The sequence below is a fragment of the Eubalaena glacialis genome, chromosome 7, assembly GCF_028564815.1.
Source record: "Eubalaena glacialis isolate mEubGla1 chromosome 7, mEubGla1.1.hap2.+ XY, whole genome shotgun sequence".
Lineage (NCBI taxonomy): Eukaryota > Metazoa > Chordata > Mammalia > Artiodactyla > Balaenidae > Eubalaena > Eubalaena glacialis.
Window position 1 is genome coordinate 151,257 of NC_083722.1, and position 20,789 is coordinate 172,045.

Sequence of the window (20,789 nt, forward strand, 5' to 3'; positions counted from 1 at the left end):
CCTGCGTGACCACCGGCCCCGCCCCGTCTCGGAACGCGCAGGGCGACGGCGGCCGGGGCGGGGGTGCGCGTGCGCCCTGGGCCCGGGCCCCCGAGGAGCCAGAATCCCGGAGGCCCCCGCTCCCCGGAGTCATGTCCCTGCGCCCCGGCCCCCGGGAGACATAACCCCTGCGCCCCGGCCGAGCCCCTAGGAACCGCGTCCACAAGTCCCGGGGGTCGGCGTGGCAGGCGCCGGGCTCACTCCGGGAGGGGGCGGGCGCCGCGAGCCCCTTCCCGCAGGGGCGCCTGTGCCGCTGCCCGGCGGCCGGGGAGCCCGGGGGCCGCGGGGGGCAGGAGCGCAGCGGACAGAGAGGCCTGGGCGCCGCCGGTCCGCGTTGCTGTTTACGCTGCGGGCGCGCAGTGCCCGCTGCTTCCCCGCCCGCTCCAACATGCCCTCAGTGCGCCTGCCGCCGCGCCCCGGGCGCTAGACCGCGCGGCCGCCATGGGGAATGGGATGAACAAGGTAACGTGTCCCTCGTTCCTGCCCTCTGCCTCCACTCCTCAGCCTGCCTGCGCGGGGCTTTGCCGGCGAGGGGAGCCCTCCGCGCCCCCGGGCCCCCGAGAGGCGGGGGCCGCCGCGTGCCTGCGTCTGCGAGGCCCCCGGGCCCCGCCGCTTCCGGCTTGTGGCTGAGAACTCGCCGTGCCCTTTAGCGGCGCCGGCGCTTGTTCTGCCCCGACTTGGGCTGAGCTCGCAAGGATTGTGGTTTCTGCCTTTTCTCCCCTCCCCTCACCCCCAGACTCGGCTCTTGAAGCATCACCACCCGTATCATTACTAAAGTGGAGTAGATCAGTGTCTTCTCTTTCGTAATTTCCTCTATCCCAGATTTTTTTTTTTTCCGTGTGCGCAGATAACTTTTTCTTGTGGACAGAAAAGTTGACAGAGGCCTAAATACTGAGGTGCTTTTAATTCCCTGGGGGGCGTGGGGAGGGGGGCGGGTGGTGAGAGCACGGATTCAGAGCTGATTTATCCGGATCGTGTGGTTTCTGCGCAGGGCGACCTGTGCCTTCTAGAACAGAAAACCCGGGTTGCTCTGCTCTCCGGCGCCCCAGACCCTTCTTCCGAGGCCGTGGGATGGTCTGTGCCTTTCCTGCCGGTGGAGGGGACCAGATTCCAGCTCTTACAGTTGAGAGTTGCCTGGGGTGTATTCATGTCAAACGCAAGGTTAAGGAGTTTTTGATCTGGTACTGCTGGTTTAAAGAAAAGACTTACAAAACTTTTTTTTAAAAAAGCCCTCATCTTCACGGGTCTTTGAAATGGTCCTGGATCAGAGATTAGTCTCTGGTCTGCTTCTCTTCCCCGGTGTATTCCACTCACCCGCGTCTCCGCACACTTTCAGCTTCCCTGCTGGGTGGGTATAAAGCTGATTTGTCAGCCCTGGGGTTCTTTTAGCTGGAGTGTTAGCAGTCCAGGCAGGTAGGAAAGGTACCCACTCAACTCTTCACCTGCCACATCAAGTTCACTGTCATGGAGACTCAGTTTATATAAAAGGGCGATTGTGTGGTTCAGGCCTGCGTACCTGAGGTCTTTTGGTAACCAGAATTGTATTCCTTGTGAGGGCTTTTTTGGTGGGAAGGGTGGGTGGAAAGAGACTCTTTCTTTCTTGGATAAGTACTCGCAGTATGTATGTCCCCATTAGCGCTAGAATCGGTCAGCCCCATGCGCTTCTGCTTTTTTAATGCAAACAGAACAATAAAGGGGCTTCTGCGAGTTTGTGGGCTCTGTTTGCCTTCCCATTAGTTGTGGTCACACCTCAGCTTTACTTTGTTTTTTTCCTACAGTTATTTCCACTTGAGGTGTTCACTCTCCACCTCTTTCAGCATTTAATTTGTAATATTTTTCTGTTATAACTCAAAGAACGTGTTTAGGAATATAAATCATTGCCTAAGTGTTCAAAATTAATTGCAGGCTTTTCAGCAAAAGCAGTCGTATTCATATCATGATTTTTACCTTTCAAAGAAAGCACTACATTTCTTGATGATGTTATTCTCATGACCATCTTATATTGTAAGTAGAGCCACTATCTCCAATGTAGAGACGGGGAAACATACAGACAGACAGATTTAGAGACACCATTAAATCAACGAATTGTTATTGTGTACTTACTATTAGCCAGGTGCTGTACTGGTTGAGGGGGCTAGGGGAGGTGCAATGGTAAAAAACACAGAGGTCTTTCACAGAACCTTCAGTATAGACCAACAATTGCCCAGTAGAAATATAATGTGAGCTATATATGTAATTTAAATTTTTCTAGTAGCCACATTAAAAAAGAAACTAATTTTAATAATATATTTAACTGAAATATGTTGAGAATATTGTTGTTTCAACATTTAACCAGGATAAAGTTACTTTTCGAATGGTTTGTATATTTTTTTTTGTACTAAGTCTTCAAAGTCTGGTGTGTATTTGATACTTAAATCACATCTCATTTGGGATTAGCCACATTTTAAGTACTCAAAGCCACTGTGGCTAATGGCTACTGTATTACACAACACGGGTTGTGTGAGTGTGTGTGTGTTTGTGTGTTTGAGAAAGAGAGAGAAAACAAACACAAGGTGGGGAGGAGTGGAGGCTCCAGAGGATAAGGTAGGCAATTTTTCGAGAGTCGGGTAAGTAGATGTGATGAGTACAACCTAGAAGCAGCATTCAGTCCAGGCCAAGGATCATGCTGGAGAAAAGATGTTTAAGCTGAGATCTGAAGAATTGCTCTAAGTTGCAAGGTTATTTAGTGGCAAAGTACATTGCTGGAAGCGAGAAATTAAAAGGCTTAATTAGAATTTGCTCATGTGTTAGTGTGTGACTTGGAACTAGGCTTCATTTTTTCTGTTAAAAAAAAAAAAAGAATGGTTGATTTGCAGACCTCGTGGAATTAGTATAAGGTGCTAGCCATAGAAATGCTTTTCTAAGAGCATTTATAGATAAAAACGCAATGCCTTTGAAACTGAAAACTTTATTTGCTGTGTGTGTGCCCTGAGGTGCCTGGGACAAGATTTATTTCCAGTCTCACAAAAGTCGGTCATCCTTGGCAAAAGGAAACTTATGAACTAAACAATGCAGCAGTTTTTGAACACAGCAGTTTTTTTGAATACAGCAGTTTTTATTTCTATTCTATGTCCTCGTGGAGGATCTTCTCATCAATAACGCCCCAGTCTCCTGTGCGGCAGAATATCATGCCCATCTCAGTTAGGTGTACACAGCGTGCTACTTGGGGAGTGTTAGGGGAAGAAGCATCTGTATTCTGGCCCATGAAAGATGATGAGGAAACAGAGAAGAGAATACAGCAGTTGTAATCTTTTTTTTTTTTTGAGCCTCATACGATGTGCCTGCAGTTTATAAAATCCAAGCCTCACTATAGCCCTAGGAGTCAGTCTGTCTTATCTTACTCTCTGTGCAGATTAGGAAATGGAGACTCAGATAAGTAGCATGTCTAAGGTCCTAATGCTAGGAAGTGGCAGAGCTGGGTTTTGAACCCAGTTCCCACTGATGTTGAAGATAGTAGAAGTCTTTTCTTTGAACTAGAATACCAGTTCATTCCAAGTGATTTCTAAAGACACTGAAAAAAGCTCCCCAGAGTCCCACATTAGTTGCAAAATAGGAAAAGCCATCTCCTCTCTCCCTTCATGTTTGATATTGATAAGGAGGAGAGGGTTAAGTCAGGCAACTACAACTATTTTTTCATTGTTTTTTGTGCAGTTTCCAAATAGATCCTCTAAAGTGACCAAAATTATAGTCACTAATGAACTTACAGTGTGCCAAGGCCTGTTTTGAGACTTCACCACGTGGAGTAACTCATCGAATCCCCGCCACAACTCCACGAGGCAGGTGCTGCCGTTTTCATCCCTGCTTTACGGACGACCTGGCCAGAGTCACCCACTGGGTGGGTGGCAGCGCCTGAACTCGAAGCCAGGTGGCCTGGCTCTTGGCTTCGTGCAGATTGCCCCGCCTTGCTGCTGAGGGCCAGTCTGGCAAGTGTCTCTAGTAGGATTAGGTGAAACTAAACAGGCTGCTGCAAGCAGATGTGTTTCTGTGGAGCCTTTGAAAATTCCTAGTTGAGTCGAAGTTCTCTCAAAGGTCTGACCCCCAAATCTTCTGGGGGAGGGCCTATAAAGAGAAGTCCTCATTCTCATCTTATTAGTCTTAAGTACTATAATAACCCATTAAAAACAAGAATCTAATCTCTCTGGCCAAGCATTCTGTTAGAGAAATGTGCGTGTTTTTATCCTGAGCAACCTGAACTAATGATCTAAAAGTGGGCTGAAGCATTACCATTCTAGGGCAGGTCGTAAGGACCCAGCGTTGGTTCAGTTCATCCAGCACACAGCTGCCCAGTCTGGTGGCCTTTTCCTTCCTCACTGCCCGGTTTCCCCTGAAAGCATCCTACCTGGTGGAAACAGATGCTGCCCAGTATTTCATGGGCAACTTGCTCGTGGCAGCGGGAGGCAAACACTTAACTTGGTGCATCACTTTTCTATGAGAAGCCCACTGTTGTGGAAGAGAGGGGCAGAGCTATCAGAAAACCTGATTTGGGGTGTCTACCACTCTGCTACTGCATGGGTGTGTTCTTGAACAAGTCACTCAGTGTTTCTGAGCATCAATTTCTTTATTGCCCTTGATTCATAGGGATGGTGGTTTGCTTAACTAGTCTCCTTATTTGGCTCTAAAATGAGTATAATGTTACTTCCCCCAATTACTACCCAGATTCTTGGGAGAAGCAAATGAGAATGTATTAGAAGACATTTTTGCAAACTGTAAAGTACAAATACGCACTGCTATTAGTGTTCTTGGATTTTTCCCATCAACGGTGACAGCGATGACATCTGCTTTAGATATGGTTGACACCTGTTTTAGGATGACTTCTCTTCTTAGGAAGACATGGGAGTACAGTTGAGAAAGGAGTATAGTCCAAGGGCAGAGGGCAAGGAGAATACGTCCCCCTAGGCATAGACCGTTCCTCAACCTCTGTACTGTTGACATTTGGGGCTGGATCATTCTTTGATGTGGACCCCAGTGGGGGCTTCATGGCGTTGTGGTGAACAACATACCAGCCTCCACCCGCTAGATGCCAGTAGCACTCTCCCCTCATGGTGACAACCAGAAATTTCTCTGGGCACTGCCAGATGTCCTCTGGAGGGTAAAACTACAGTTGAGAACCACTGGCCTAGGGTTCTCCATTCACAATCTCCGAGCCCTGTGTGATATGGAACTGAGTCATTATCAGAAGGCGGAATAAGGCTGAAAGGTTGAGAAGCATGGTGTTAGTTTGGAAGGGGCTGGAAGGTCAGACATCCTTGTGCTGTTAGATGCTGCTCTTTCCACAGTGGAGCACCAGATGTGGCTGCCTTCAGAACCCATTCATCTGTCCATTCACCAGTTCATCAAATTAGGTTATTGAATTCCTGCTATTGTCAAGGCACCGTGCTAGATCCTGTAGTGGGAAATAACGTGAAAGACAAGACCCTGCCACCCAGATTGGTCACAGGCAGCCTACAGAGGAGTCCTGCAGGAGGGAGCGTGCCGCAAGTGGCGCGGCTGTGGGCCTGGTGGACGCGTGGTTCCATGCTGGTGGTTTCTGTCTTCTTCACACCACCCCTTGAATATTTTTTCTTCTCAACATTACAGTTTTATTTCATTTTAAAGAAATAGATGCTTAAGGCACTGTTCTAAGTGCACACAAGAGTATTCTCGGATTCTTCTTTTCATAAATGCAAACTGTTAAGTCCATGGCCAAATGGCATTAAGAAAGTCTGTGACATTTAGACCTTCAGGGAATCCACCGAAGTCTTCCCCGTGGCCCCTGGCTTTGAAACCCACGGAGTCCTTTCTAACCTAGGAAGGGTTAAGACCCCCGCCCCATGACCGTGCACTGCTGCTTGGTCAGGAATTTTATCTTACATCTGTTTGGGTGGTGCTCTCAGATTCCATGGCATCCTGAAGTACTAAGAAAAATGTTTAAAAAATAAACTCAAAATATTTCCTGTCTTAGAAGCAATGTTGCTTTGTGCCCAAGTGCTTTTTTGTGGCGAAGGATTTGATTCTGTCCATGTCTCTGTGGTCAGCGTTAGTACAGTGTGGCTGTGAAGGACGCTGGCCAAGAGGGGCCATCAGCCATCGTCAGACAGGGTTTCTGCAGGATGACCTTCGTTATCTCTCCCAGATAGTGTTTTAGGAGAAAACAAGAATCATTTTTGACCAGCAGAGTGTCAGAGAGTGTTTTTTCCCTTTGTGGTGTGTTTCATCACCTTTTATTCAGGGATGATTGCTTCATGTGCCCATCTCTGGGCCTGGCTTTTGGGACACAGCAGGGAACAAGGCAGACACAACCCCTGCTTCAAGGTCAATCAGAAAAGTAAGCAAACAAATGAAAAAATTTTAGGTACTGATCAACGTGATAAAGAAAATAAAACAGGGTAATGTGACAGAGGGTGCCAGGGAGTTTGATGGTCAGGGAAGACCTCCCTGGGAGCTGTTATCTCGTATGAGACCTAAGTGACAAGCAGCCACCCAGGTGGATGATGGGGCATGAAAATCCACAGCAGAGGGAAAGAACAATGGTTTCCAAGGCCCAAGGATGGTTGGGACTAATTCTCTTCGTTTAGAGCCATGGAACATTCCCACGTTGCATTTACAGACTTTTTCCTTGATCTATCCTTACTTCTCACCAGGTGGTGATAACTTCACTCCGCCTGTGTTCTTGCTTCTGGCTTGAGTGCAGACTTTCCATGAATTCACTGGTCACAGCCACTTTGTCCCAGATGCACGCTCTGTTCTTCCCTGGCCTCCCCCATGAGCCAAGAGGAGCCATGAGCCTGCTGGAAAAGTATTCCATTTCATTTTCTCTTTCTCTGTACTTAGGGATTACCAGCAACAATAATATCAGGGAAGTCAACCAGTCAAATTTTTTGAGTATTAAGTTTGAACTGAGGCTGACTGGTGTCGAAGTTTAAATATTTACGGGCTTTTTATTCTCCTTGAAAACAAAAATGTAATTTCTCTCCCTGGCAATGGCCAGTTCTCCAGCCTTCCTGGATCTTGTTTTGTAATTTTATATGGAAGAAACTACAGAAACTGGGATTGAGCAATTTGCTTTCTATTTCCAGCCCCTGAATCTGTAGCTTATTCTCCTGGTCTGGAAAATGGAGTTAAAAGTTTACTGGCACAACTCTGTCCTCTCCTTATAATTAAAATATTTAAGTGAATGTAAAATGTGCATCTTAAATGATTTTTGGTAAGTTGCCTCCTTGATTTTGCTAAGTTCAGACCTCTGTCCTTGCCCGCGCTCTGCCCCGGGGTCTCTTCTGGGAGTCGCTCTCCTTTAACACCAGCCCCAGAGCCACTGGCCCTGAACAGAAAACTTCCCAGAGCAGAAAGGGGCAAAGCTTGATCTCTCAGGCCTCACTCATCATGGTTTTCCATCTTTCTCTTCCTTGCTTGGCCCCCTCCCACCTGACTCACGTTGTCTATTTGTTCATTCGTTTGTTGAAGAAACATTTACTTAAGTATCTACCAATCAATGGAGAACCACTGAAGTTTAGAGAAAACATATTCACAAATATGATGCAGGCAGCAGATAGAGGTCATAAACTAGATGTCTATGGGTCATACTCAGCCTACAGATATTTTATTTATCACAGTATTTAAGGTTTTAAAAAAATATAGTTGACAGTATTTGAAAATTGGGCTGTTTCCCATAAAACCCAGATGTTGGAATTGGGGATCCTGGCCTGCATCTCTGCATCATCACCTCGGCCAGGCATGGGGCGGAGGCCACAGACATAGAAACCTCCATCCTTGAAGGTCTCTCTTGCTGAGGTGTTGAATTTCTGATAGCTACTTGGAGCCCTAAGGAGATTTTAATCTGAAGTCATGTGATCAACTTTGCACCTTGAAGGAGGCTTGAGGAATCCTTTGGAGGGACCAGTCCAGAGGTAGGGCGGTCTCTACGAGCTGTTGCAGTAGGTCAGGCGGGAGCTGAACAAAGGCACTGCACCGGGTCCCAGGGGAGCAGACTAACTGGGGATCCATGGAGGAGTGGAAGTAAGGGCTGACTGAGGCCGGAGCGGTGCCCAGAGGAGGGAGGGGTCTCCTGTTGGTTCCTGGCGTGCCGGTGGGTAGGGCTTTGCTAGCCTATGACTTGCTGGAAGGTCTGTGCAGTTCATTTGCATTTGTGCATTTTTCTGGGTTGAAAGGCCAACATCAGGGTCCCTGGTTGTAAGCAACAGAATTCAAATGTGGCTGCTTTAGGTAGAATAGGTCAGAAGGCTGGGAAGTCTGGAGAACCAGATTTAGGCTGCTCTGCCAGGAGCAGACCCTAGAACTGGTCTGGTGAGAGCATTTCTGCGGCTGCCCCAAAATGCTACTGCTGCCGCCAGTGGGTCCTGCGTGTTCCACCTGCCCTGCTGCAGGAGAGGGTGCTCTGAGTCATCTCTGGCTTCTAGTCTGGAGGAGCTGTGGAGACGTGTTGCACTTAGGTCCCATGTCCCTGCTATAGCAGGAAGGCAGATGGGAGTGGGGATCTGATGTAGGAAGAGCTGGGCTCTGCTTCCCACTAAGACTCCAGAGTGGGGATGGGGGTCCTCCAAACACAGGAAAGGGCTTCAGAGGCTAGGAAACCAATAAAATCACTGTCAGTTACAGGGTTTATAATTTTCGAACATACCCATGGGGTGAGGGACCCCAAAGAGTGAGCATCTCTTCCCTGTTTAGAGAGAGTATTGGGAGCAGAGCAGGTGATATTCCAAGGTGGAACCAGTAGGGGATATCTGGCTTGACTGGAGATTGAAGAGAAGTGGGGAACCCTTTAGAGGTAGGAAGCCATGTTGAAAATTTCCGTTCATTTTCAGTTTTGGCCTTCATTTTCTTGGGAAAGGGTTTGCCAGCAAACATTTTGACCTAGAAAATGACCCAATGAGGATCTGTCTTTCAGAAATTAATTTGATGAGACAGAGAGAGAAGTTCAGTGGCTACTGCTCTAGCCTCTGAGGTTCTGGACTGGGATCCTTGGCCTCACAACCAAGAGGCAAGGGCCGTGATGGGACTTGGTAGCTCACTGAGGGGTGCCCTGCTGGGAGTGGGCTCCACGTTTTTCATTCTGGGTGACGGGGAGAAGGTGACACCATGAGGGGGCAGGTGGGATCGATAGTGGGGGTGGGAGGATAACGGGGTGCAGGGTGTGGAAGACACCCTGGAGGTGAGTTCCAAAGGATGGATTCAAGGATCATAAAATCAGTTCGAGAGCAGTAGAGCCCAGAGGTGAGCTAATCTCATGCCCCTGTTTTATTTTATTTGAAAATAATATGAAATATATTCACTTATGTTTAGTAGAGAAGGTAGTAGAAGTACAAAGAAGAAAAGCAAAAATGGGCCGTAATCTTTTCCCCAAATAACCCCACTTGACTTTCTGGAAAAGCTCAATTGAAGTAATGCATGTGCACGATATGGAAAAGTGCAAACGGAAATATAAAAGTGGTCTTTCCAGACCTTCCAGCCCCCAGTGTCCTCTTCACAGAGGTGAGCACAATAAGGAAGACATTCCTTTATATTTATCATGATCTTTCCAAGGTACGGTAAATAAAAATACTTCTTTCTAACAGCCCCACACACCTAGCATCTCAGTGGCACTTAACCTAGAGCCTGAACACTTGCAGTGGCTGCCCCTCCTCTGCACCTTCCGTCTCACCTCCTTCATGCTTGCTCCCAGGAGAGACTGGCCTTCTTTCTCAGGGCTGGCTGTCTCCACCGCTCCCCTGCCTGTCCTTCCTCTCTCCCAGCCCACTTCTTTTGGACATCAGGGCCCCTGAGTGTCATCGCCTCCTGAAAGTCCTCGGGGACCCCAGAGTGGTCAAGGCGCCTCTTCCCCTCCCTAGGCAAGCAACTCAGCAAGGGAAGTGGGACACTGGCAGGGCCATGTCTCTTGGGCACACTGTATCCCGAGTGCCCAGAGGGTACCCGTGTGTGACAGGAACTCAGTAAACCATTCAGCCACTGTAATACATTCTGTGACTTTGGGGAAGCAGACATGCTGCATGACTATGTTGTGGTCCATTGTAACTGTCAACTGTATGAATTGGGAGACTTCTGTGGTCAATGTTAGGAAAGAAAAATAATTTTGACACATTCAAAATGGCAAGGAAGATTTTATTCAAGACCATTACAAGTGGGAGAAGGAGCTCCACTCCCAGTGCAACCGGGGCAGGTGAGGGAGTGGATGGAAATCACTGATGGAACTTGATCAGATGCCAAGGGTGCAGGAAGAGGAGCTTGGCTGACACCAAGAGCGGCTGGGCGCTTGGCAACTGGCTCACCAGGATTCTTGGCTAAATCTGGCCAAGGACCAGCCAGGTGGAGAAGACTCGAAGTTCAGTCGGGGAGGAAGTCTGTGTCCCCATCAGCCAAAGGAGCTGGGTGATGATTTTGCCCTTGAGTATCTAATAAAGATAGGAGAGACCCTGGAGAACCGCAGATGACACGTGAAAAAGCTCTATGCAGGCAAGAGCTGCCAGAGAGCGTCAGTTCGAGGCGTCTCCCAGGTGAACTTGCATTGTTCTTACGTTGTTTTAAAACAGGAATGGTGAACTATTTACTCCACCCTTCCTCCCAGGAGAATCCCAAAGACTGATTATGTTTCAAGAAAGACCTGTCAAGTGTTTTAGTTCCTTGGCAGTTTTACATTTCCTGGTTCCAGGGCTAACCCTGCCCGCCTCAGTGCTGTGACTTTCTCAGTCCCCTGGGGCACTCTCCAAGCCAATTTTGCCTCCCAGGGTATTGAGTCAGCCAGAGTGAGCACGTGTCTCCATGACGACGATGTCACTTCTGGATTTTGCCTTTTGTCCTAGATTATTAATAGTACCTCTTTTCACTCTCACAAGTGCCCTGTTTTGGTCGATTAGTTCTGTGGTCCCCCATGACAGACGCTGACCCTGGACCCAGTACTGCTGTGTCCCAGTAGATCCCCACTGACTTTTTAGCAGGCAGCTGGTTGTCAGGAAGATGCTTGAAGGAATCCAAGCACGTAAAGGATGTTACTACCTGCTGCTTTCAGCTTTCTTAGTGGAAGTGGAAAAAACAATAGGGAGTGTGAAGCAGATGGGGCTGAGAGGTGTGTGTAGCAGTGGTGCTGACGAGGGTGTCGCCAGGGCACCAGGGGTTGCCGTGAAGTGTCACCAAGGCCAGTGTGCTCTATGCGCTTGGAAATCATATAGGTGGTGTAGCTTCCAAAGCAGTGTCCATATTTGGATTTCAGAGTTCCCATACAGAGTATTGGCAGGACAGGAATTAGCTTCGTGTTTTGCAAAGTGGGGGGTGCTTTAGGGTGAGAATTACAGTCACCCATTCCCATCTCAGGTCTACTGAATCATTCTGTGTGGAGCCTGGGGCTGGGGGCTTCCCAGAAATCTGAAGTTTTAATAGATTCCGCTGGTTCTGGTGGATAGTCGGGCTTGAGAACCACTGCCTTAGAAGTAGATGTTTGGCAGCAAATGTATGTTCTTATTAACATGCACGTTTAGACAGTTCTTTCATTCATTTAGCAACTCTTTATTGAATGGTAATCACGGGCCAAGCCCTGGGCCAGGAGCTGGGTGCGCAGCCCAGCAGAGGGGACAGACCTCCACCTAGTAATGTCCGTGACAGCATCACTGCAAGGGGAAGACGGTGGGCGCTGAAGCAGGGGTCACCCCAGACACGGGGCTCAGGACAGGCCTCCCCAGGGCATGAGTTGGAGCTGGGGCCTGAAGGATGGGGAGAGGGGGAGTAGAGCTGCATGTGCGAAACCTCAGACTGCAGAGGGCGGGATTGCTGGAGCTGAGAGAGAAGTGGGAGAGGAGGAAGCGGGGGGGCGGGCAGGCAGGACGAGTGGAGGGGATGCTGGCAGCGCTTGGTTTGGGGCTGGACTCAGAAAGCCAGCGAACACCGCGAGCCCTGGAGACAAGGATGCCTTGTCGTCCATGCTGTCCATCTGGGAAGGTGCTGGGAGGCGGGTGTGGTGGGCACAGGCCTGGGCTGTGCTCCCACCTCCGGGAGGGCCCCGCCTCTGTGCCAGATGCCGTCAGCCGCGGGCCTGTAACACTCGCGTCTGGTCTGTGTCTCCCCCTAGATCCTGCCTGGCCTGTATATCGGCAACTTCAAAGGTGAGTCCTCCCTTTTTATTATTGTGGTAAAATATGCAAACTATTAAATATGCCATTTTAACCTCTTTTTAAGCGTGCAGATCAGTGGCATTAAGTACATTCACACCACCATCCGTCCGCAGAACTCTTTCATTTTCCCAACTGAATCTGTCTCCATTGGACACTAACTCCCCATCCCCCAACCCAGCCCCTGGAAACCACACCCCTACTTTCAGTCTATGAATCTGATGGCTCTAGGGACCTCGTATGAGTGGAGTCATGCAGTATTAGTCCTTTTGTGACTGACTTATTTCACTGAGCATAACAAGGTTGATTCATTTTTGTAGCCTGCGTCAGAATTTCCTTCCTGTTTAAGGCTGAATAATGTTCCAATGTATGGATGAACCACACTGTGTGTGTCCATCACCTGTGGATGGACACTTGGATGTTCCCACTAGTGGTGAGTTCACTTTTTTAAAGATTACCTTTAGGCTCTCATGCATGATGGAGTCCAGGTGTAGACGTCAGTTCATCCAAAGTCTGGTCTGGGCGTGGCCACCACTGTGCTCTGGTCCTTGTACCCCGACGCCTTGGCCAATGGCTGGCAGAGTGGCTTGGAGCCCTGCAGATTCCACCTTGACCTCTGACCTTCTTTTTAACTCTGCTCGCTTGCTGGAGCTTTATTATCAAAAGAAGATGGTTAAAAGGCACATTTAGCAGCCATGTAACTTGTTTATCATCTTTATCACTTTTATTTTCTAGTTATTAATACATTTTCAGAAACCCAGTTTTTTAATTACCTGGGGAAAACAAGTGGCAGTTTCATCTCTAGCAGATTATTCTTATCCTGTGTTGACTTTTCTGCTTACACATGTCTCTGCAGCTTGTTGACTATCTGTTGATACGCTGTCTGCTACTGACCTTTTATTTTTAGCTCATTTGTCTCAGAATGCTCTGTAGTTGCAAAGGTGAGTAGAAACCCACGGAGCAAAGTGCATGCGGAGGGGAGGGGCTGGTCCCTGCGTTGTGAGGCGTTTGAGTGTGTGTGATGGAGAGCCCGGTCTCGCTCGCGCTGGAGCTGGGCTGTGCGTCATCCACGGACTGGGCCCGGGACACGTGCAGAAACAAGTCTCCTGTTTGGGTGGAGAGGGCCCTCCTCACCACGCCTCCCTCCCCAGACGAATAAGAACACACTCCTGTCTGTTTTCTGGTTGTTGCTTGAGTCTGTGAGTTCAGGTTCACATCGATTGTTAAAACAGTCTCAATGACTTCTCTGCGTGATGTTCATTTCCTTTTCCCCCTGGGCTCCGAGGGCAGCTAACTGGCCTCAAAGAGAATTCAGCACCGTGAGCTGACAGCTGCTAATTGCTGCTAGAACATGTTAAAAATAGTCCTGGAGTTCCTAAATTAGTAAGCTCTGTAGTTCTGAAAAAGCAGCGAGTGCTTTGTGGCAGGTAGGCGAGAGGTGCTAGAATGCATGAACATCTTTATGGTTATTTAATGAATTATTACTAGCGCTTTCATGGGGAGAGGGGAATGTCTTTGTTTTTGAAAACAACAGAATTTAGGATAAATTCTTGGAAGTAGAATTGCTGGGTGAATATTTTTACAAATCAAAAATTGTAATAAATACCAACCAAATTCAATACTTCTGCCAACAGTTTCCAGCACGCTCACAGATGGTGCCAGGCTGCTGCTTGCCAGACCTCGGCTTGAGCAGCAAAGGGCTAAGTTCTCCTAAGATTTCGTGCTCGGGAAGAGCTTGTGCACGTGCACATGGGCTAGCCGATGATCCCCCCGGCAGACCTTCCAGCTGCATTCACACTCGTTACCACGGTGCCCATGGCTCTAGACAGCCATCCACCAATAACTTGTACTCCTGAAGAATACATGTCATCCCCCAATAGTGTTGGCTGAGCGCTTATGCACGTAAATGGGCGGACAGAGCCTGTGCTTATGGGAGAGGGTAATCCGAAGGTGGCGTGTGCATGCGGACGGGGCTGCGAGAGAATAGAAAGGAGCACAGAGCCGAAGGGGCAGAAGCATCTCCAGAAGTCACTTCTGTTTTCTTTGGGGCCCAACAGTCAGTTTTCTCACTTGTGGTATCAAGGGTGGTTGTATTCAAAAACAAATAATTTTATCCCCAAACCACCTTTTTTGTTGTTGTTGTTCTTAATCTGTGTTACAAAAGTATATTTATGGGGTGATGAAAATACTCTAAAGTTAGACTGTGGTGATGGTTAAACAATTCTGAATATACTGAAACCCATTGAATTGTACACTTTAAAAGGGTGAATTTTATGGTATGTGAATTACCTCAATAACACTGTTTTTTAAAAAAGGAAAACGCGTATATTTAAACAGTCTTTAAAATTCAAGTGCTGGGTGGGGTCAGAATCTGGAAGAGCCTGGCCTGGAGCGCCTTGCGCTGCTCTGGAGACTCCCCCTGCCCGGCTGCTCCGAACGCCTCTCCCGCCTCGGCTGCCCCGCCTTGTCCGGGCGCCAAGCGCTCCCGCTTGACCTTGTTTCGCTGCTCGTCTAAAATGCACCTGCCGGTGGGGACTGGAAAACCACACCTTGGTGAACATGTGGGGTCTTCCTGCCTGCGGGACCCTAAATAATTCCAGTTCCCGCCGAATTCAAAACTCACTGAGGCCCCGGCTTGGGGTAGTTGGTGGAGGGTCTGCCGGGCCGGGTCCTGTGCGACGGACGCGGAGGCTGCTTGGGGCTGTTGCGGCAGTTAAGAGAGTCTTAAAGTAAAACCAACGTTTTAAAATTACTTTTAAAGATCATTTTCTTGACTCTAAAAATGTTACATGCTAATTGCAGAATGTTTAGAATGGTGTTTCTTAGTTTCTGCTTAATCACCAAGGCTTATTAGAAATGCAGGTTCCCAGCCCTGCCATAGACCTTGAACTAAGCTGGAGCCCAGGAATCTGCCTTTCTACAAAAACCCAGGTGCTGAATAGGCATGTTAAACTTTCACAACCACCTGTGTTGAATACACACAAAAAAACTATAAAGAAGAAAAAAATTTTTAATACTTGTATGTAATTCCATCTCTTCAAGATTATCACCGTTTGGGCTAATTCCTTAGAGCAGTTTTCCCCCACTGTGTGTGTTTGTCTTTGTGTGTTTTTACAAATTGAGTTTATATTGTATTTGTAATTTGGTACCTGCTCCCCCTCTCCCCCGCTAATACCGTATCCTGAGCATTTTCCCATGTCATTAATATTCTCCAGAAACATCATAATTAAACATTTGATTTTCAGTCCATTTTACCCTGTATCACTTTAAAAGGCTTGCCCCAGGCCAGAACAGGGGCATAGGGGGAGCGGACCTCCTTGATTCTTGCTGGACCCTGTTTTGTAGATTAGCAGAAGTTCCAACTTGAGGGTATTTATTCCGACTTTCTTCTACAGGTATGATCACTGGAAGGGAATGTAATTTTGGTGTCTCCTTAGTTTCATATGCAGATAATTTAATAGCCAACTTATAACTTATGGACTATTTTGTTTGGAATTTCCAGAAAATGTTCCATTTTTAGTTTTGCCATAAAGTGAATGTAGATGTTATAATCCACGGTCTTATCTGCATCTGGAGCCATTCCCTGCTGTTTGACATTAGGGTTGGTTAGTCTGGCAGATTCCTATATCTTATATAGTAAGTTGCTTTTTTGTATTTAATTTTAACTTAGATTACTAATCATTAAGAGGTAGTTAAAAAATATTTGAAACATCTTTCCTATTACATGTTTCATGTGAAAGACTAACCTAAGGGTCTACAACTTAACAAGTGTCAAATACAAAGTGACTTTCTTTAAACAGTAACACTCAGATTATAATGCTTATTAATCTAAATACATTTCATGTTTTATATGACTACTTTTTAACAAAAGATGTGCCAATCAGAAATAAACTTAGTTATCTGCAGAATACCTAAAAGCAATAATCCTAGATTCCCTAAGTCTAGATTATTCTGGTCTAGTCAGTTATGAATTTTTAAGAGAGAAATATGCAAGTCATTTTGTGATTTTTTTGCTGGCTAAACTTAAGGAGTACTTCACCTGCAGAAAATATTAAAATGTCCTCCTCTTTCTTCTATGACAGATGCCAGAGATGCAGAGCAATTGAGCAAGAACAAGGTGACACACATTCTGTCTGTGCACGACAGCGCCCGGCCAACACTGGAGGTAAGAGAGAGCCGAGCTGCACGCGGGTTTGCACTGTGCTCCTGGGTCCCGGGGCCACTGACGAAGCAGCCGTGTTCTGTCCAGCACCAGTGTGCTCCTGTGTCGCTGGCTGTGTTAGTCTTGTGCTCAGGCCATGTCTGTGCCTGTGCCTGGTCCGTGGCATGGCGGGAGGACGCCTTCGTTTTCTGACTGTCCTCCTGTTACGTTGCTAGCTTGGCTTTCTTGGCCAAATGCCGAAGAACAAGCTGATGCTGCCTTTCCCTTTGGATTTTAAGGACATTTAAAACCTATTTTAATTCCTTTCAAAATTATCTCCCGTTTTAGAATCCAGAAGAATTCAGGCTGCTCATTTCCTGATTTTTTCCATTTAAGCTCAATTATTTCCTAGGAAAAAAAGACAATGGAGGATAAATTGTCCCTGGAGATTTTCCGGGGCTGCTCTGTGCAGACTGTCAGTGCAGAAGCTGCTGTTGTGTTTTAGGTTTTAGAGTAAACAGGGTGTGTCTGCCTCTACACTAATTCCAAAAGCATCTTCAATTTTACACTAATGGACGGTTTGAGCTGTTGACTGGGAGCAAAATATATTTCTGTTTATTAGCCTTGACAGAGCCCAAACTACCTCTTTTTAGAAAATAATGCGAGTGTGGTTGTGATGAATATGTTTTTCTATTTTAGGGTTGGGTGTTGGAGAGGGAGGCGTGGCTTGTTCTGAAAGAAATAATCCCAGTTCAATCAGTTTACACTTAAATTCATATTATACAAGAGTAGGTAATATATTTTTATTTCAAATTTATCTATTTTACTTGGCCATTAGAGCTGCCAGATTTCAGTCAGTTTCAAATAAATGAGGATATAGAGTAATAAGTGATTCTGCTGACATCACCATACAGAGGACGGTGGGATGTGAACAAACCTCTGTTCCTTTCTCCAGATTTTTGACCTTGCACTTCCCTTTGTTGTTTTAGCTCATGGGTTTTGTTAAGGTGCTATAATTTGTGCTGCAGCATGATTTTATTGGAAACAACAACAACAAAACGTCATTTTTCTGGACCCTAACATTTCCCTTGAAAATAGCTACTCCATTTTTCATACATCAACAATAGTTTATATTAAACATATAGCCAAGCTATGGCCTAGATGATAAGTTAAACGTAAACTGGTCATGATTTACTTCCTCTTAAATCACAAGATGAGGCTTGAGGTTTCCTTTATTTTAATAAATTGCATAGATGTCCTCCCCACCCTCACCCTCTAGGCTGCCTCGCAACCTTGTGCCCTGTTCGGCACAACACGTTGTGAGGTAGGAACGCGGCCCCGAAATCCGTCCACACTGTGGCTTCCGTCCAGATACCAGGTCTTCAAGCTCACAGAACTTCCTCCATGCGGGAGTTCTGTGAGCCTTGCTGCCCTGCCCGACACTGTAGGTGCTTCTCTGATGGATGAGATCAGGTTTGCTTATCCTCTGAACCCTGGGGTGATGTGGTCAGTGGAGGGAAAGAGGTCCGAGCCTCCAGGTACCAGATCTACTGCCTTTTCCCCACGGGACTGCTTTTATTTGGCAACATCCTGTTTCAGCCTTTGGGTGCTTTTATTACCTCTCTTGATAGTAAGTACTTTCCTGTGATCTCATTTTATTAAGGGTTAGACCTTCGTTTTATAGCATGACATACTTTAACGTTGCCCCTCTTACTTTATTCATTTTTAACTTCACAAGTAATTCATGAATATATTCTTAGTTTAAAGATTAAAACAATAGATTCTCTGATTGCACAAGTGGGGAAAACTGAGGCATCAGAAGTTATTTGATCGGGCATGCTTGCCTTAAGTGATTGGGATCGAGGAAGTTCGCCAGGGTCCCAGAAGCTCTGGACCTTTGTTTAGCCCTCTGCCTGATGCATAAGAGCAGTTGTCTCTCTTAAATTTCAAACTCAGTTCCAGAAGCCATAATTTCACCCAGCCTGAGATGAGTCAGGGAAATTACTTGTTTGGAGTCAGTAGGGAATTAATGGATAGATTTTATGTTTCAGCAGCTCCATGTTTTGCTGGCCCTGATCCTTGGATGGAAGTAGGGCAGGGATGAGGTGAGAGGGCAGATGGTTTCAGGGCCCTGATAAAGGGTGGAGAGATGAGGGATAGGAGAGGAGGGAGCTGGCACCTCATGCCCTTTCTGAGATCTTCAAAGCCATGCATGTTCATAGAACAGACCCTAACTTTCTCTGGGCAGCCCTGGGCTGGGCTGGGCTGGGCTGGGCTGGAAGTGGGGAGGTAGTTACTATCTAAAATGGAAAGGTTTCAGTCCTGTCACATCCGTGCAGGAGTTCTGTGAGCTTTGCTGCCCTGCACGACACTGTAGGTGCTTCTCCGGTGGATGAGATCAGGTTTGCTTATCCTCTGAATGCTGCGGCGAGGTGGTCAGTGGAGGGAAAGAGGTCCAAGGCTCCAATTACTGTCTCTTCAGAAGAGTATCTGAGGGTTAGATCTTCCAGAATAAAGAGTCTTAGAGACTTGGCAGAAACTTAGGAACCTCATGCTCACTGAGTCAGCTCTAAACTAATATCTGAGATTTTGAGGAGCTCTGGCTCCATTTTTATGCCTACTGCTCTTTGTTTGACGTAGAAATCCCAGCTGAGCAGGGTCCTAGAGATCACCTACCGGACCCATCACTGTGGACAGGACGTTGAAGTTCAGAGGCAGGAAGGGACTCTCACGATCCCACAGCTGTTGTAGGTAGCTTGACGGAACCTGGATCTTCTCTCCCAGGCCAGAGATTTTCCCAGAATGCTTCACTGCCTTGGTCCTCTTCTAGCATGACTGATGCTTCTGACTTTGCTAGCAGTATTAGTAGACATTGACACATCAGCTTTGGAAAGGTGGTACCATTTGTACCCTCACTGGCAGTGTATCAAAATACCTATTTCCCCAAACCATCACCAGCACAGAGTTTTGCTCTTCTTTACTTTTAATTAGCAGTATTTTTGTTTTGTCTTATTTTCTGTGAATGCCTTCCTCACACTGTCGAGTCCCCTGTCCAGACAATTCTTCCGTTTGAAGGCCGGGAGTGGCTGGTTTGCTGTCGAGCTCCTGCTACGTGCGGGGCCTGGGGCAGGTGCTAGAGGTAAAGTGAATGCCAGTGTCTGCCACGGTGAAGCCCTCAGCAGATAAACAAAATACACACGGTAACTGTTTTATACATATTACTAATAACTACCGTCAGGCTCAAGGCAGGAACCACTCAGAGAACAAGGTTCCTCCTTTACCACGTCAGTCTGGAGGCATTTGCGGTGCTAGGCTTTTGGCTGGGCCTTTGGAGACAACTGGGGATTTAGAAAATCTGGTTGGTACCGTTCTGGCTGGTAGAGTGCCAGGATATGCCTTCGGGTGGGGCCCTGACTCCACGGAACCACATCGGTCCTGCTCATCCCCCATGGGCCCTGGGGACCCAGCCTGGAGGATAGCAGCGTCCTGGTTCCTTCATAGCATAACCAGACCTGGAGGCCTGCTCACGTCACCTGCTAGCAAACGGCAGAGCCGGGGGAGAAATCATTGCCATGTAGATGAATTTCAGGTAGGAATTAAGCCGAAATCTGTAATTATGACATTTAAGGGGGAAAAATCCCTTCCTCCAATTCCACATTGAAGACTGGGTGGGGCAGTGGCCTGCCTTTGCTGAAAGTGTTTCCTGGTTTGTGAGCTGTGTTTTCAGCGCCTACGGGTTGCTCCAGATTTGAGGGATGGTGAAAACTCCTGTCACAAAGACAGTGCTTTTTCAAATCAGAAGCCCCGTGTTGTTTGTAGGTGCTGAGGAAGTAATATTGAGCAATGAAAGGTTTCTCCCTTCCTCTGAAAAAAGAACCAGAAGTCTGTCTTTCTAATGTAAAAATTTCAGAGTTTGTTTCATTTTTCATGTTGGGTATTTAACCAGAGCACCTGCAGGAAACAACTATTTTTCACTATTAACAAAAATGCTTTAAAAAGTATTCTCATTCCTTCACTGGGCTACTAACAGAAACAATTTAATTTTTAAATGATTTATATTTTAGGATTAAATAGAAAAAAAATAGTTTATATACATATATTCAAATCAGGGCATTGCATGCATGCCAGATAGATTTTTTGAGCTTGAGTTCAGCTTGGATATTCTTCCCATTTTAAGTTGTGACTTTCATATTTTGAACCATTTAAGCGTTTGTTTTTGTTTTTGTTTTCAAGAATAGGATGTTTTCATAGGCCAGCATTTATTCCTGGTGATTCTGTTTTACATTTCCTTTAACACAAAAGACATTTTCTTGAGGTATCCAGACTCACAATTTAATGTTGTTAGTTTTGTTTGTAGTTGGCCACTTCTCCTGGTTCTGATACTTACTGTTATTTATGTGTCTGTACATATAGGTGTGTATCTCCAAGAGATGCCCAGTCTGCTTGGACAGTGGCGCTGAGAGCCTGAGGGGCTCCTGTAG

General features: G+C 46.8%; 1 protein-coding gene across 8 annotated transcripts in view; it reads left to right on the forward strand.

Annotated features, from left to right (window-relative positions):
* Nucleotides 1-394: 394 nt before the first annotated feature.
* DUSP22 (dual specificity phosphatase 22) overlaps nucleotides 395-20,789 on the forward strand; it is a 47,582-nt gene continuing 27,187 nt past the window's right edge. For 3 of the 8 annotated variants that reach the window (XM_061195659.1, XM_061195654.1, XM_061195656.1), the window contains exons 1-3: nucleotides 395-501; nucleotides 12,128-12,161; nucleotides 16,250-16,332. In XM_061195659.1, the coding sequence (XP_061051642.1) occupies nucleotides 481-501; nucleotides 12,128-12,161; nucleotides 16,250-16,332 (138 nt within the window). In that variant the 5' untranslated portion in view covers nucleotides 395-480. Of the gene's footprint in view, nucleotides 502-12,127; nucleotides 12,162-12,512; nucleotides 12,601-16,249; nucleotides 16,333-20,789 lie in introns of those variants that run through there. The other 5 variants (XM_061195657.1, XM_061195655.1, XM_061195652.1 and 2 more) reach the window with 3 other exon arrangements.